Source organism: Danio rerio, chromosome 17 (assembly GCF_052040795.2).
Source record: "Danio rerio strain M-AB ecotype USA chromosome 17, GRCz13ab, whole genome shotgun sequence".
Taxonomy (NCBI): Eukaryota; Metazoa; Chordata; class Actinopteri; order Cypriniformes; family Danionidae; genus Danio; species Danio rerio.
The window spans coordinates 32,515,026-32,528,133 of record NC_141037.1 but is presented as its reverse complement, the minus strand read 5'-3'; the positions used below and the strand labels follow the sequence as shown (position 1 = coordinate 32,528,133).

The following is a 13,108-nucleotide window of genomic DNA, read 5'->3' as shown; positions in this document are numbered from 1 at the left end:
GAAAATGTCAGCTGATTATGAGCATTAAGGCCATTTTTCATGTACAGTAGGCAGATTATTGTGCTCTGTTACTCTACTGTTACATAAAAGGCTTGAAAGAAATGTCAAAGAAAGCTGGTTTATGCGTTTGTTGATTTGTAAGACCACGTACTGTAGTTTCACATTTGTAAACTAACGGGAAAATTATTGGGTAACACTTTTTTACAATAAGGTTGTATTAGTTACCGTTAATTAATGCATTAGTTGATATGAACTAATGGTGAATAACACATCTGATGATAAGCATTACTTAATCTTTGTTAATGTTAATGTTTTGTAACATTAACAGCTTAATAATGTTTACTTACACATACACTAATTTGTTAATCATGGATTAGATACTATGACCTAACAATGAACATCACATTTGTTTAGCAATACAAAATCTTTGTTAATTTAAACTTGCCAATATAGTAATGTGTGAGTTTTAACCCATTACATTACACTTAATTTTCTATGTTAACATTATCAAATATTAAGTAATGCAGAATGAGCTCATTGTTCATTATTAGTTCATGTTAACTAATACAGAAGCCAACACTTTAATAAGTTAAACTAAATAGATGTGTTGTTTGTTGTTAATTCATGTTTCCTGCATTAACTAATGTTAACTCATACAACTTTATTGTAAAGTATTACCAATTAGGGTTTGAATCTCAGCATCTTTAAAATACCTCAGGCTTATTATGGATATGTACCCCTGTATACATTATTGGAGAGCGCAAAATAGGTCCCAGGAGTTACGTTTTTTTGCAGTTTTTGTTTTTGCAAATCCGCCAGAGGACGCCCTGTATGCTTTTTCAGATCTCAAATTTCTTTCTCAAGTGCCATTCGCACCTGCTAATCTCACGATAATCCACCAGAGACGCTGTCGACTGACTGACTTACTGACTAACAGATTACTCCACCCACCCCTTTCCCTAAATCCAACCGTTAGTGTTTTCAAAAGCACAGATTGACCCGCCCTAAACCCAACGGACAGTATTTGAGGCTCGAACCACCGATCTTCTTGCTGTGAGGCGATTGTGCTCCCCACTGTGCTACCAGGTCAAAGCAATGCGACATAAAGCATAAAATAAAACAAAATCCTATTGAAAATTCAAACAAATAAAACAGAACATTAAAAAAACTAAATAAAGTAGACTAACATAACTTGATTTAAACCCTAAAAACCTAGTGAAGTACAATAAAACAAAATAAAACCAATAATTAAACAATAATAAATTATTTTGCTTGATAAAACAAGTAAATAAAATGAGACACGAAAGTAAAAGTATAAAATAATATATAATGTTACTAAAAACAGCTGAATAAAAAATAAGTCAAATTAAACTAAGGCGGTACTGTGGCTCAGTGGGTTGCGCTGTCACCTCACAGTAAGAAGATTGCTGGTTCGAGCCTCGGCTGGGTCAGTTGGTATGAAGTCAATCTAGGGATGCTGTTTTCACTTTGCACTTCACGTTTCTGGACGTTTCACTTTGTGACCCTGATTTGACAAGGGGGTGAAGTCAAGGGAACTCTGGCCTGCAATAAATGCCAAAGTTCCCTTGACTTAAAACTCATGGTTGACTAAAAAACAAATCAAAATGAGCATTGCAATTGACTGGACAGGTTTTTTTTGAAGGCAATGCTATAAAATATGTTGCAAATATTTATGTTTTTTTTTTGCTCTGTTTAATATTTATTTGCTGTTCTTCTTTTTTCGTTTGCAAATTACATTCTTATTTCTCTATTTATTTATCTCTATTTTTTCCTTTGCAGTTCTTTATTTTTGTTAGCAAAATGAATGTTTATTTCTTAAAAATAAATTTTTGCTTTGCATTTTTTGGAGATTTGCTTTTTTATTTATATTTTGCTCAATACTTCATTTTTTGTTTGCAAAGCTTTATTTTATTTTGCAAGTATATATGGCCCTAGATTGACTCCATAAGTTGGCCTTTCTGTGTGGATTTGCATGTTTTCCCCGTGTTGGCGTGGGTTTCCTCTGGGTGTTCTGGTTTCACCCACAAGACCAACATGCGCTATAGGTGAATTGGGTGTAGGCTAAAACTGTCGTAGTGTATGTGTGTGAATGAGGATGTGTGGGTGTTCCCAGTGATGGGTTGCAGCTGGAAGGGCATCCGCTGCGTAAAACATATGCTGAAAAAGTTGGCAGTTCATTCCGCTGTGGTGGCCCCTGGTTAATAAAGGAAGTAAACTGAGAAGAAAATGAATGAATAAATAAAACAAAATGAAATATTAAAACGTTCAAATAAAGTACCATAAAACAATCAAAACTATAAATCGAGAATAAAATATAGTGGGTGTAAAATACATTTTTTACGTCTTTATAGGGCACTTATGCATGTGCATGTATATTTGTAATGTGATTGAGGTAAAACCTGTATAATTGAAGAACAATGGGAGGGTGTAGCACTGCTCTGCTCCACCCTAGGGATGCCAGACTTTCAGAGGGATGATGAAGTGTTTCTCCTGCCTATTCCCCTTCCCCCTGCTGTGTATCTGTCTCTCCGGGGTTCTGTAATCTCACAGCTTCACCACTGGACCAGATCTGCCTCTGTTTGCCCTGGGCCACCATTAACATGCAAGGAGCCAATGGCAAAAATAAACCAAAAAATGATTGTAGATACATCTATTGTACTAATACTGTTATTAAGCCTAAAATGATAAATATTAAAAACACAATATCGAAATTTGAGAGAAACATTTATGTCAGTTTTGCTTGGCCACCTTATTTCATGTGCATGTGACTTTGAGGATTGGATTTCATTTGATTTGAGAAAATAAAATAAGACAAAATACAAATCAGATCAACTGATAAATCTAATAATATAATTTAATTAGTTTTCATTAAATTAAATTAAATTAAATTAGGTTGCTTCAATTAAATAAAATTCATTTAAAAAATGAAAAAATGTCATTTATAGCCCAAACCAACACAATAAATGTTATTTATTGGTAAATTGTTTATTTTATTTCATATTTTTAATTTTTATATGAAACCAGATTTTGCATGAACATGCTCGTCTATGTATTTATAATATAAACACTACACTGTAAACCCCAAAATTTAAGGTAACTCAAACCATTTAAGGAAACCGATTGCAACAAATCATTTAAGTTCAAAAACTAATCCTAATAAGTACTGTGAACTTGCTCCATTTGAGTAAACGAAGCAATTTGAGCACAGGAAAACCCAATAAATGAAGAGAACTCAAACCAACTGTGTACTGCAAAACCCAACAAGTTAAGGCAACTCAAACTGTTTGAGGAAACAGATTTCTACAAAGCATTTGAGTTAAAACAAATTATCTATATGAGTACTGTGAACTTATTCAATTTAAGTTGATGTAATGAGGTATTTAATTAACTCATTACCTTTAACACTGAATTCAAAACTCTTTTCAAATGAGTAAAATGAACTTTCAGTCAATTCTTAGTTAACTAAACTCATTTAATTTGATAAAGTTGACTGTTGGGTTTACAGTGTATTTGTGCAAAACATTCAAAATTGCCAACCAAACCAAAAGTAACAATTAACCGCCATCAAAGGCCTTTTTATATTAATACATTCAGAGGAAGAAACTACATCACATGACAAAAGCAGGAAAAAACTGGATGTGGCTAATCCTTGATTTGATCTTCAGCAGGACGGACAGAATTGTTTGTGTCAGCGCTGTTATGGGGCACAGGAATAAACACTAAAGACTCTCTGATGCCAGATTTAAAAAAAACACTGCTGGCATCCGGACAAGAAAAACACCATAAACGACATGAAAATCATCCAATCAGCCTCCTCTGATTGTTTAATTTTTCCGGCGTCTGAGGTAAAGCCATGGCCAAATTGAACACAGACAACCCAGAAATCCAATTGAAGACACAGCTCTCCTCCACTTGCTGTTATTTTGGATTGGGGGATGGGGAGATTAATCTGTAAAGAGGCTGTTGCGGCTTTTCTGTCTCGTTTTTTATCGTTTGACTGTTTCTGTTTGGAGATGTGTAAATATAGGCCACGCTGTCATCTTTATGCATATTGCACTGTATGCATGTGCCTCTTGAATAATTTAGAAAGGTTTTCCCCTGCGACGACCCTCAGTCAGAAGTCTCCCTCATTCTATGTCTGCCAACCTTGGTGTCTCTTTGATGGTCTTCCAGACAGCTTTGTCTGTCTGACGGCTGATAAGGGTTGAAGAGTCGGTGCTGAGCTCTGATTTTACGCTACAAGCTTGTTTGGAATATGGAATAAAGTCTGGAAAGTGTGAGGTCATGTATTGTTTCTCATATGTTGAAAATTCCCCAAAAACCTTCCTCCTCATGAGAGAAGGCTTCTTTTCTTCTTTAGTATTGCTCAAAATGAAATGAATTCTGTTCCAGGGGGAAAATTTTTAGTTTTTTACCCAGACATTTAAAGGAGCATATTTTAGATGTGTAATCACAATTCCATGAAACTGTGATATTTTATGCAAGGTTATCATACCATCAGATTCTTATACCGGCCCATGTCTGTTTTTTTTATGTAGCAAGACAAAACTAACTTATAGCACCTGACTATTTTTGTTCTATTCTATTTAGTTATAATGGTAAAATGCTTGGTTGTTTTGTTTTGGTGCAACACTTGTTGTCTTGAATCGTTCCAAGGCGCAATTGTCCCCACTCCCCTCTCCCCCTCGACCTGCACTCACATTGTATTTTACCTTTCGAGCCTGAGCACGTTTACGTCATCGGTGATGTGACAGTTCAGTTTAACAGGAGCTAATCGCTCTTGCTCCGTACAATGGAGATAGTTGTAGTTATAATGTTTTGTATTATTTTAAGTCATTTGAAATGTAATGACACACATATGTAATGTCAAATTAATGCTGAAAAGTTCACCAATTTTTGACATTTATAAATGTTCGTGTAAGTCATCATGCTGCACATATTAGGTTTGCTGTAGGTGCAGCGGGGGTTTGTATCTTTATTAAACTATGACAGTTTGTGTTCATTTAAAAGTAAGAATGATTGATAAATCCATGTGAAACAGTGCCTTAAAAGCCCAACCGAACTACGCTCTGGCACACCTCTTCCAACTGCGCCAGGGCTGGCCAACAGAACCACGCCTGGGCCCAATTCGGAGCACTCACACTTGTCTAACGAATCGGGAAATTGGGGTTAAACATGCCTGGAGACAGTTTAGATAGCCTAGTGTGAGTGCACCCTAAACCAGATATGGACAAACTCGACAGTTGGGTTAAAAAAATGTATTTAAATTTCTTTTTAAAAATGTATTTGTCCATATTTGAACCAGTGTTGGGATAATACAACCCATCATTGTAGAGTGAATTATTTTGTTTATTTAAATTTAGTAATATTACATTTGGAAATATTTAGCCCCAGTAATACATATATATTTTTAAATGTAACTTTTTTAAACACAACTGTTTGTCCTATTTGTCCATATTTGACAAAAATGAGCAATTTTTAGAAAAAAGTGTAAGTGAATGAGAAAAAAAAATCTACGATGTTTAATCAAAAACCTCATTATTTCAGATATTGGAAAGCACTTTCTGGTGGTTTCACAATTAGAGGTCAGATTTAAAGATCAGATTTTGTAATATTATTTCTCAGTAATACCTTTTACTATGTTGTTGTAGGACTGAGCAATTAATCGAAAAGTAATCGAAATCAACATTCCAAACCTGTAATCAATCTCATTTTTCCAGGTCAATTTTTAAAATAGCTTTCCCTATCGTGTGTGGAGTCACATGACCCCACTTTTTCAAGGCTTATTTATACTTATTATGTTTTATACTTATTTTATTATTCTGATATACTTCTACCAAGAATACATGTACGGTCCAACGCAGCTATGGCATGCACCTGCACACCTCAACAAAATGTAACTACACGTCACAATGATACATAGCATAAGCTTTGTGATTGGTCGGTTTGGTATCATGACGAGGGTGGGTGGCACGGAGAGCTGTGTTTTAGGCAATGTGTGTTTAAATTTCAATTGTTTAGCATTAATGTTTAATAAATAATCATAGATAGTAGATTGTTTACTTAAATTATTTTAAAGTCAAGTAATGCACCCTTCATTCAAACATCTCACTAATATGTGAGCATATTTACTGTACAAAACTTGTCAGTGAACTATGAGGGCAAAAACTAAAAATAAATCAATATTATAATTGTTCTTGTATTGTAATCGAGTTAAATGTTTAATTAATCAAACTTAAGTTTGGAATAAGTACATTTCATTTTCTTATTTTTTAACATTGGTTTGTTTAGATATAAAAACAGTCCTTGTGATATAATTTTCTATAACAGAACAGCTTGAAATGTGTTTTACAGGTCAGCGTCCATGAAACGTGAAAGCTTAGATTGATCCCCACCCATTTATCCTTAATCCTCTTTACTCCATGATTTAACTACAGCTACCCTTCTGAATACGGTCTCCTAAATTCACAAAGCATACATTGTATTGATAATACCTATTTACAAAATTTAAATATCAATTCACACCAGCTTGTTTTTATTACAACTCCATCCACCTTCTGTTTGGCTCACTTTCTGTTTCCTATTCAGCATCAGAACAGCGTCTCAGTCAGCTGGAGGGGGAGGGTTTATGTTTTGAGAGTGGCTCCACCCTCTGCACTCTTATTGGTCTGTTCAGCACTGTCAGACTTAAGCTGAGCGGAGTGTCCTGGACATTACACAAACAGTCAGTCACTCTCAGCTCTCGCACACACTCCTCGCAGAGCTCAAGCCCTGGCTGATTCTTCTCAAACAGGAAAACCAGGGAAGGGAAAGTGCACAAGAAGACCTGCAATTTTATGTTCTTCCTTTCTTTTTTTTCTACTGTTTGAGTTGGCCTTGGGTGAATGGGTTGTCATGGTGGCTGACACTGGCAGTCTGACCCCACAAGAAGACTGGATGTTGAATGGACAGAGAGCCGCCGTGGCCAGCCAGCGAAAGTAACAGGGAGTTATCGGAGAAAGGGAAGAAAGGAGGAGGACGAGAATGGAGGACGGTTTCTCCAGCTACAGCAGTCTCTATGACACCTCCTCGCTGCTGCAGTTCTGCAATGGTAAACTCATCACTTGTTTTCTTGTCCGTCTTGTGAGCTTTATCTTTTCAAGTTCAGTTGAGGAACTCTCATAACCTCTGTGTCCTCCTTCAGTCTAGTTTGAGGCAAAGTTGTTCTTTCCTCTAAGCTGCAATCGAGCATTTTGATTGCATTGATACTATTGACAAGCTTTCAGGTGATGTGCTTCCTAGGCATAACGATAACAGTTTTCAAGGTATACTGCGTTTTGGAAAAGTCAAGGTTTTAAAATTGCCAAAAATGTCTGATATACCTTTGCTATGGTATATGTAACTTAGTTTTTTTTACATTTTGTTTTAAGTTTTTTAGGACAACAGTATCTCCAGCAGAAAAGATCTCCAAACACACCTTTTTAGAAATGTTTGTTTTTGAAATGAAGATAGTAGAATGATAGTATAATGATTCAATTGAATTATTTAGCCTGATATGTTTACTGCTCCAAAATATTTTCAAAGTTTCTTAAAATAAAATATATTGCATTCCAAGGGGAAAACAGTTTTAGTTTTTTAACCAGACATTTAAAAAGATATATTTTAGTGGTGTAATCCCAATACTGTGAAGCCATGATATTTCTATTCAAGGTTATCATACTTTTGCATAAAATGATGCTGACACAAAGGGAGTTGATGATCCAAACGCAGGGTTAATTATACAGAGATGGTCAGGCAAGCAACGGTCAAAACAGGGGCAAACAAATATAAACAGGCAATCCAGAGTCAAAGTCAAATAAACAGACAGATGGTCAAAAGGCAGTCAGCAGACAGAAGTAAACAAACAAAACAAGGCGAGGGTCTAAAACGCTGCAGGACAAGGCAAGGGAAATTTGTCTTAATGTTCAGTTTACACAGGACTCAACAACTTCTGTTTATTTGTGTGCTGACTTTGTAATCCTTGTAATCAGTCTATGAGCAGCATCAGCTGTGTGAGTCTAATCAACGGAGACCTAAAGCAGGTGTGTATGTGTGTGCAGTGCATGACTGGATCTTGTAGTCAATTTATTGGCAGATTTGTAGTTTTAAGTGATCTGTGATTGCTAGATTGCAGATAATCATACCACGTACTGTTATGGGCTAGGCCCATGCCTAGTACTTCTAAAGCAGGTGTTTTTACAAAAAATATTAGAGTTTATTAGAGTTTTAAGCACCTGAAACGTTTAAATACACTCAAAAATGATTTTTGCTGCTTGTTTAAACTACTTATTTAAAATTAGTTGAAACAACATGATTCTTTTGTGTTTTTGGGGGGACAACTTAATTGTTTTATGTTCAATCCACTTAAATTTGTAAAAACTATAAAGTTAACTTTATCAATATGTGTTGGAAGAACATGAATGAATTGTGTGGAACCCAGCATTTTTACAGTGTATACTCTTAAAAATGAAGCTTCAAACAAAGGGTTTTGCAGCAGTATAATAAAAAGCCCATTTTGGTTAAAAATGAAAAAAAATAAATAAATAAAATAAATAAATAAAATTCTTCAAAGAACCACATTTTAATGACCTGAATAATTATTTAAACATTTAAAACTATTTAACAACTAATTATATTTATAAACTATTTATGTTTTATAAACATTTTAAATCTATTTTATTGTATTTTTTACAGAGGGATATGTGTTTTTTTTTTGTGTTTTTTTGTGTGGTTTATTAAAAGTGATGAAGAGATTCCCAAAATCCACCATATAAAAACCGTAATCTAATATAAAGAATAAATAAACAAGAATTTTAAACATAATTCAATGTTCAAATATTAATAAAAATCACCATAAACAGACATATCTACAATTTGGTAGAGGTTGATATTTTAGAATTTATAGACTGTGTTAAAAAAAATGCATTGAGTGTGTTAACTGCAATCCAAACATTTTTTTCTTGGTGGGGTAGTTAAAGGGTTAAAGAACCACAGATTCCATAAAGATTCCACAGGTGTTGAAGGTTCTTCGTGGAACCATCAATGCCAAAAAATAATTTTATACATTTTTTACAGTTTTAACAATATTTTATCACTTGTTCCTATCTTTAAAGTTGTTTGTTAGTTGTTATTTTGCGACATACAAATTTGTTCTAGTCGAAAATCTCTTACTCATTCTTACATCAGACTGCACTGAAAATGAAACCCGAGTCTTAAGGTTAAAGAATGAGGATGTCGATTGTGATTTGTTGAGCTGTTGTCCTGTTGTGGGTGTTTTGGTTGTTCTGCCAAGCTGATTGTGATCTGTAGTCATGTGTATGATGGCTGGCTGGCGCTTCGAGGCTTGTGATAAAAGAGGAGAAGAGGAGAAGAGATGTGTTGGTTAGTGAGGGATTTCCTTGTTTCAGGATGAATAGAAGTGCGTGTCACTGTTCTGTCAAACACCATTAATCTCCTGCATAAAAGGACCTCATATGACATCAGCACAGCACTGAATTCTCTCTGATCTTATGTACAATGTGATTCTGTGCTGTTGCATGCGTTTATGAATGTTGATGCCAAATTATAAAAATTTTAGCAAAAATAAGTCCAGTCTCATTTCATGGAATCAACGGTTACTATTGTTTCACAAATCAGTTTGTTGTATATTATTTGTGCAATATTAGTTTGGTTAATAGACGCAGGGTGCAAAATTGTTAATGTACATTATCTTTTAAATTAGCTTTGCCGTCATTTCATACTCAATTTAATTAAAGAATTTTGTAATATTTTAATAGTAAATATTAAGTATTTCTCAATAATAACAACAGACAAAGGAAAAACAAAACAACAATTAAATATTAGTATTATAGGGCTGCATGATATTGGAAAAAAATGTTTATATTGCGATATTTTGTTTTGCTGCAATTTCTATTGTGATATGAATAGAATTTTACCATATATATATATATATATATATATATATATATATATATATATATATATGGAAACAATTAAGTCATTAAGAAGAATTGGCATTATTCTGGGGATTATTCTGTATTATTATTAGATAGACAGAAGTGAAATATTTTACATCACAGTATTCAGGTACAGAAATGTAATCATCAAATATAAAATAACACTGTATAGTCTTTATTGAATAAATAATTTAATATTTACATCTTTAATAAAGTCACAAACAGTACAAATGTTTATCCCTGAATACATTAAACTCCAACCTGAATGCTTACACAGTCACTGGTCTAAAACACGTGCAAATTATACATTTTCACTTCATTATGGCTAAATAAACTCTTTAAGAAACCCTAAACTCTTTTGTGTTCTGAGCTGTGGCTCCTGGTAACTTTAAAGCACTCCTGCGATGTGACTATTGTGAATGTGCACATTACTATATCGATGCTAAAACGATATATTAACCAGCCCTAATTAGTATGATGATGATAATAATAGTAATAATAATAATAATTCAATATATTTTATTGGATTATACTACTAATATTGTATCTTAAAATTAATATAATTTTGTCATACTGTATATTTTATTGTTGGTTTTGGTTTAAAAATACACTTTAGCTTCTAAAATGATTGATTTTAGCTATTTAATATGCCACAATAATATAATATAATATGCCACAATAATATAATATAATATAATATAATATAATATAATATAATATAATATAATATAATACAATATAATATAATATAATATAATATAATATAATATAATAATTATATTGTTATTGTTTATTCATTATATTAAATATCAAATAATCATTTGATTTATTATATTTTATAATATAATATTAATATATACATTTTATTTTAATCATATTTTTTTAATTATTCATATATAATAGTATTTTTAGACAATATTTTAGACAATGTGTTTACTCCATAATCTCCTGTAAACCTCATACTCCAACTTAAAAATCCAGTATTAGAGGGACATTAGTTTATGTTGTCATGTGTTTGAGGATTTAGCATGTGGCTAATGAGATCATCATAGGTTGCTGGGTTGTGTTTACTCTAAAGTTATGCTACGATTGTGTAGTTGGGATTATACAATCTTCTCTCTCAACTACTTGGCAGAGTGTTTTGCATTTAGCATATGCCTTATTCATCAGTTAAATGTCATGTTTCACATGATTTTTTAAATGAAAAGAAACACGCTCTGCTTTTCGACAGCACTGACTTTGTTTTTTGGCCCAGTGAGTGACTGTGAGTTTGGCCTGTATTGGAGCACAGGATTGTGGGTAGTTGAATGAGGGTGTGCTGGAAATCTGAGCTCATCCGACACTACAGTGTTCAGCCCTGGATCTCTGAATCTGCTATGAAGTCATTTGTTCTTAAACGCTTCACGAGCTCCTGATCAGCCAAGCACACTAATATAAGGATAGTGGGTCAGCAAAGGCAGATATTATGGTATTAGATTCTTAGATGAGCTCCTAACCTCAGACTTGACTGCTCATGGGTTTCTTTAAAAAATATGGATACTTTGAGTGGTAAATGAAACCTTTGAGTGGTAAATGAAAACAACTATTCAAATAATCTTTTTGTGTCTTTATACCAGAAAGGCCCAAAGTAGGGCCCATGGGGCAAGGTTGGCCCATTATAACCTTTTGATTTGGTCCACCAACCAATCTGGGAGTGAGAATGATAGAGGGGGTTGGGGTGAATGACTGTAACACAGTGATTAACATGTCTAATTTGACAATTTAACTTTAACTTTTTTTATTTGTTTTATTGCTGAGGTACAAAAAAGCCAACTGAAATTAAATGTTTCAATTAAATATTGTAAAGGAATCTCTATTTTTTAAAAATGTAAGTAGTCACTTGATAGATAGAGGACTGTGCAGAAGTCATCGGCTAGCAAATCAAGGCAAAAGCCAGTGTAATTGCATTATTATTAAAATTGTTTTTGTTTTATTGTAATGCGTTCATTATAAAATGTAAAAAAAAATGCTGTAAAAGTGAATGTCACAGTCTCCAGCGATCTAGCCCATGGAGATCGCTGGAGAACTTCAAATCTGCCAGCAAACAAGCTACAAGATCCAGCCATGCACCACTCACACACCTGGGCTAGATCCTGTCTAATTGCAAACACTCACACAGCTGAAGCTGCTCATGGACTGATTACAGCACTACTCGTACAGCACACAAACACAAAGAGTTGCTGAGTCTTGTTGAACCGTTTTACTGAACTGTGAACATTGCGCCGCGTTTCCTTTCCTTGTCTTGCCGTGTTTTTTACCCTCGTTTTGTTTAATTATTTTTGTCCCACTAGCCTCAGTCAAGTTTGGTTTCTGGCCCTTCATAAGAAAAGGTTTTGGCACCCCTGCTTTATACCTTCATAAAGCATTTAAATGTGTGTGTATTGTTCACACATTTTAAAGAATGGTAATGTTTCACCTATATTTTAATTTATATGTTAATCAGTCTGAGTATTACTATAGGAGTAAAGCATTTGAAATTCCTTTTGAATATATAACAAATGTTCTCAGATGAAAAAAATATGTAATTTATAGTAAATACTAGAATATTTTTAAATCTTAATTTAATAAAGTGTATTATACTGAGTAAATTATAGTATTTTTTATGATAGTATTGCTAACTTTTTTGTTAATAAAGGCTACATTAGACTCAGACTCTCTATTATCCTGTTTAGGGAAACTAAAATTGCAGCAAGGTGCCATAACACAGGCGAAGTTCCATGTACACATTACCAAAATATTACCACAAAACACACAATACATCATGTTTTAGATGCATCTCCCTCCCTGCTGGACTCATATAATAACCTAATGGCCACCATAAAATATAATTTCTAAGTTTGTCCTGCAAATAGGAACTCTAAAATGAAGCCCTGATGGCAGCAGCTGAAACACAGAGCACAACTGGTGATCTGGGGTGCATACATTATACTGTTGTATTAACTGTGATGAATTGAGAAACTGTAATAAATACTGTAGTGTACTATAGTCACAGTAAACAGTGACATCTTGTAAAATACCCTATAGTTGAATTGGGATTATTGTAGGATGGGTAATTTGTTTATATTGCTATAGTT

General features: G+C 33.7%; 1 protein-coding gene across 30 annotated transcripts in view; it reads left to right on the top strand.

Annotated features, from left to right (window-relative positions):
• Positions 1–13,108, top strand: part of eml1 (EMAP like 1) — a 120,750-nt gene that overhangs the window by 26,157 nt on the left and 81,485 nt on the right. For 7 of the 30 annotated variants that reach the window (XR_015512780.1, XR_015512779.1, XR_015512778.1 and 4 more), the window contains 1 exon segment: positions 6,737–7,111. The exons of 17 other annotated variants lie outside the window; for them this stretch is intronic. Coding sequence is in view for 10 of the 13 variants with exons in the window: in XM_087289536.1 (XP_087145662.1) it covers positions 7,045–7,111 (67 nt within the window). In the remaining 3 variants the exon portion in view is untranslated. 30 annotated transcript variants of the gene reach the window in all.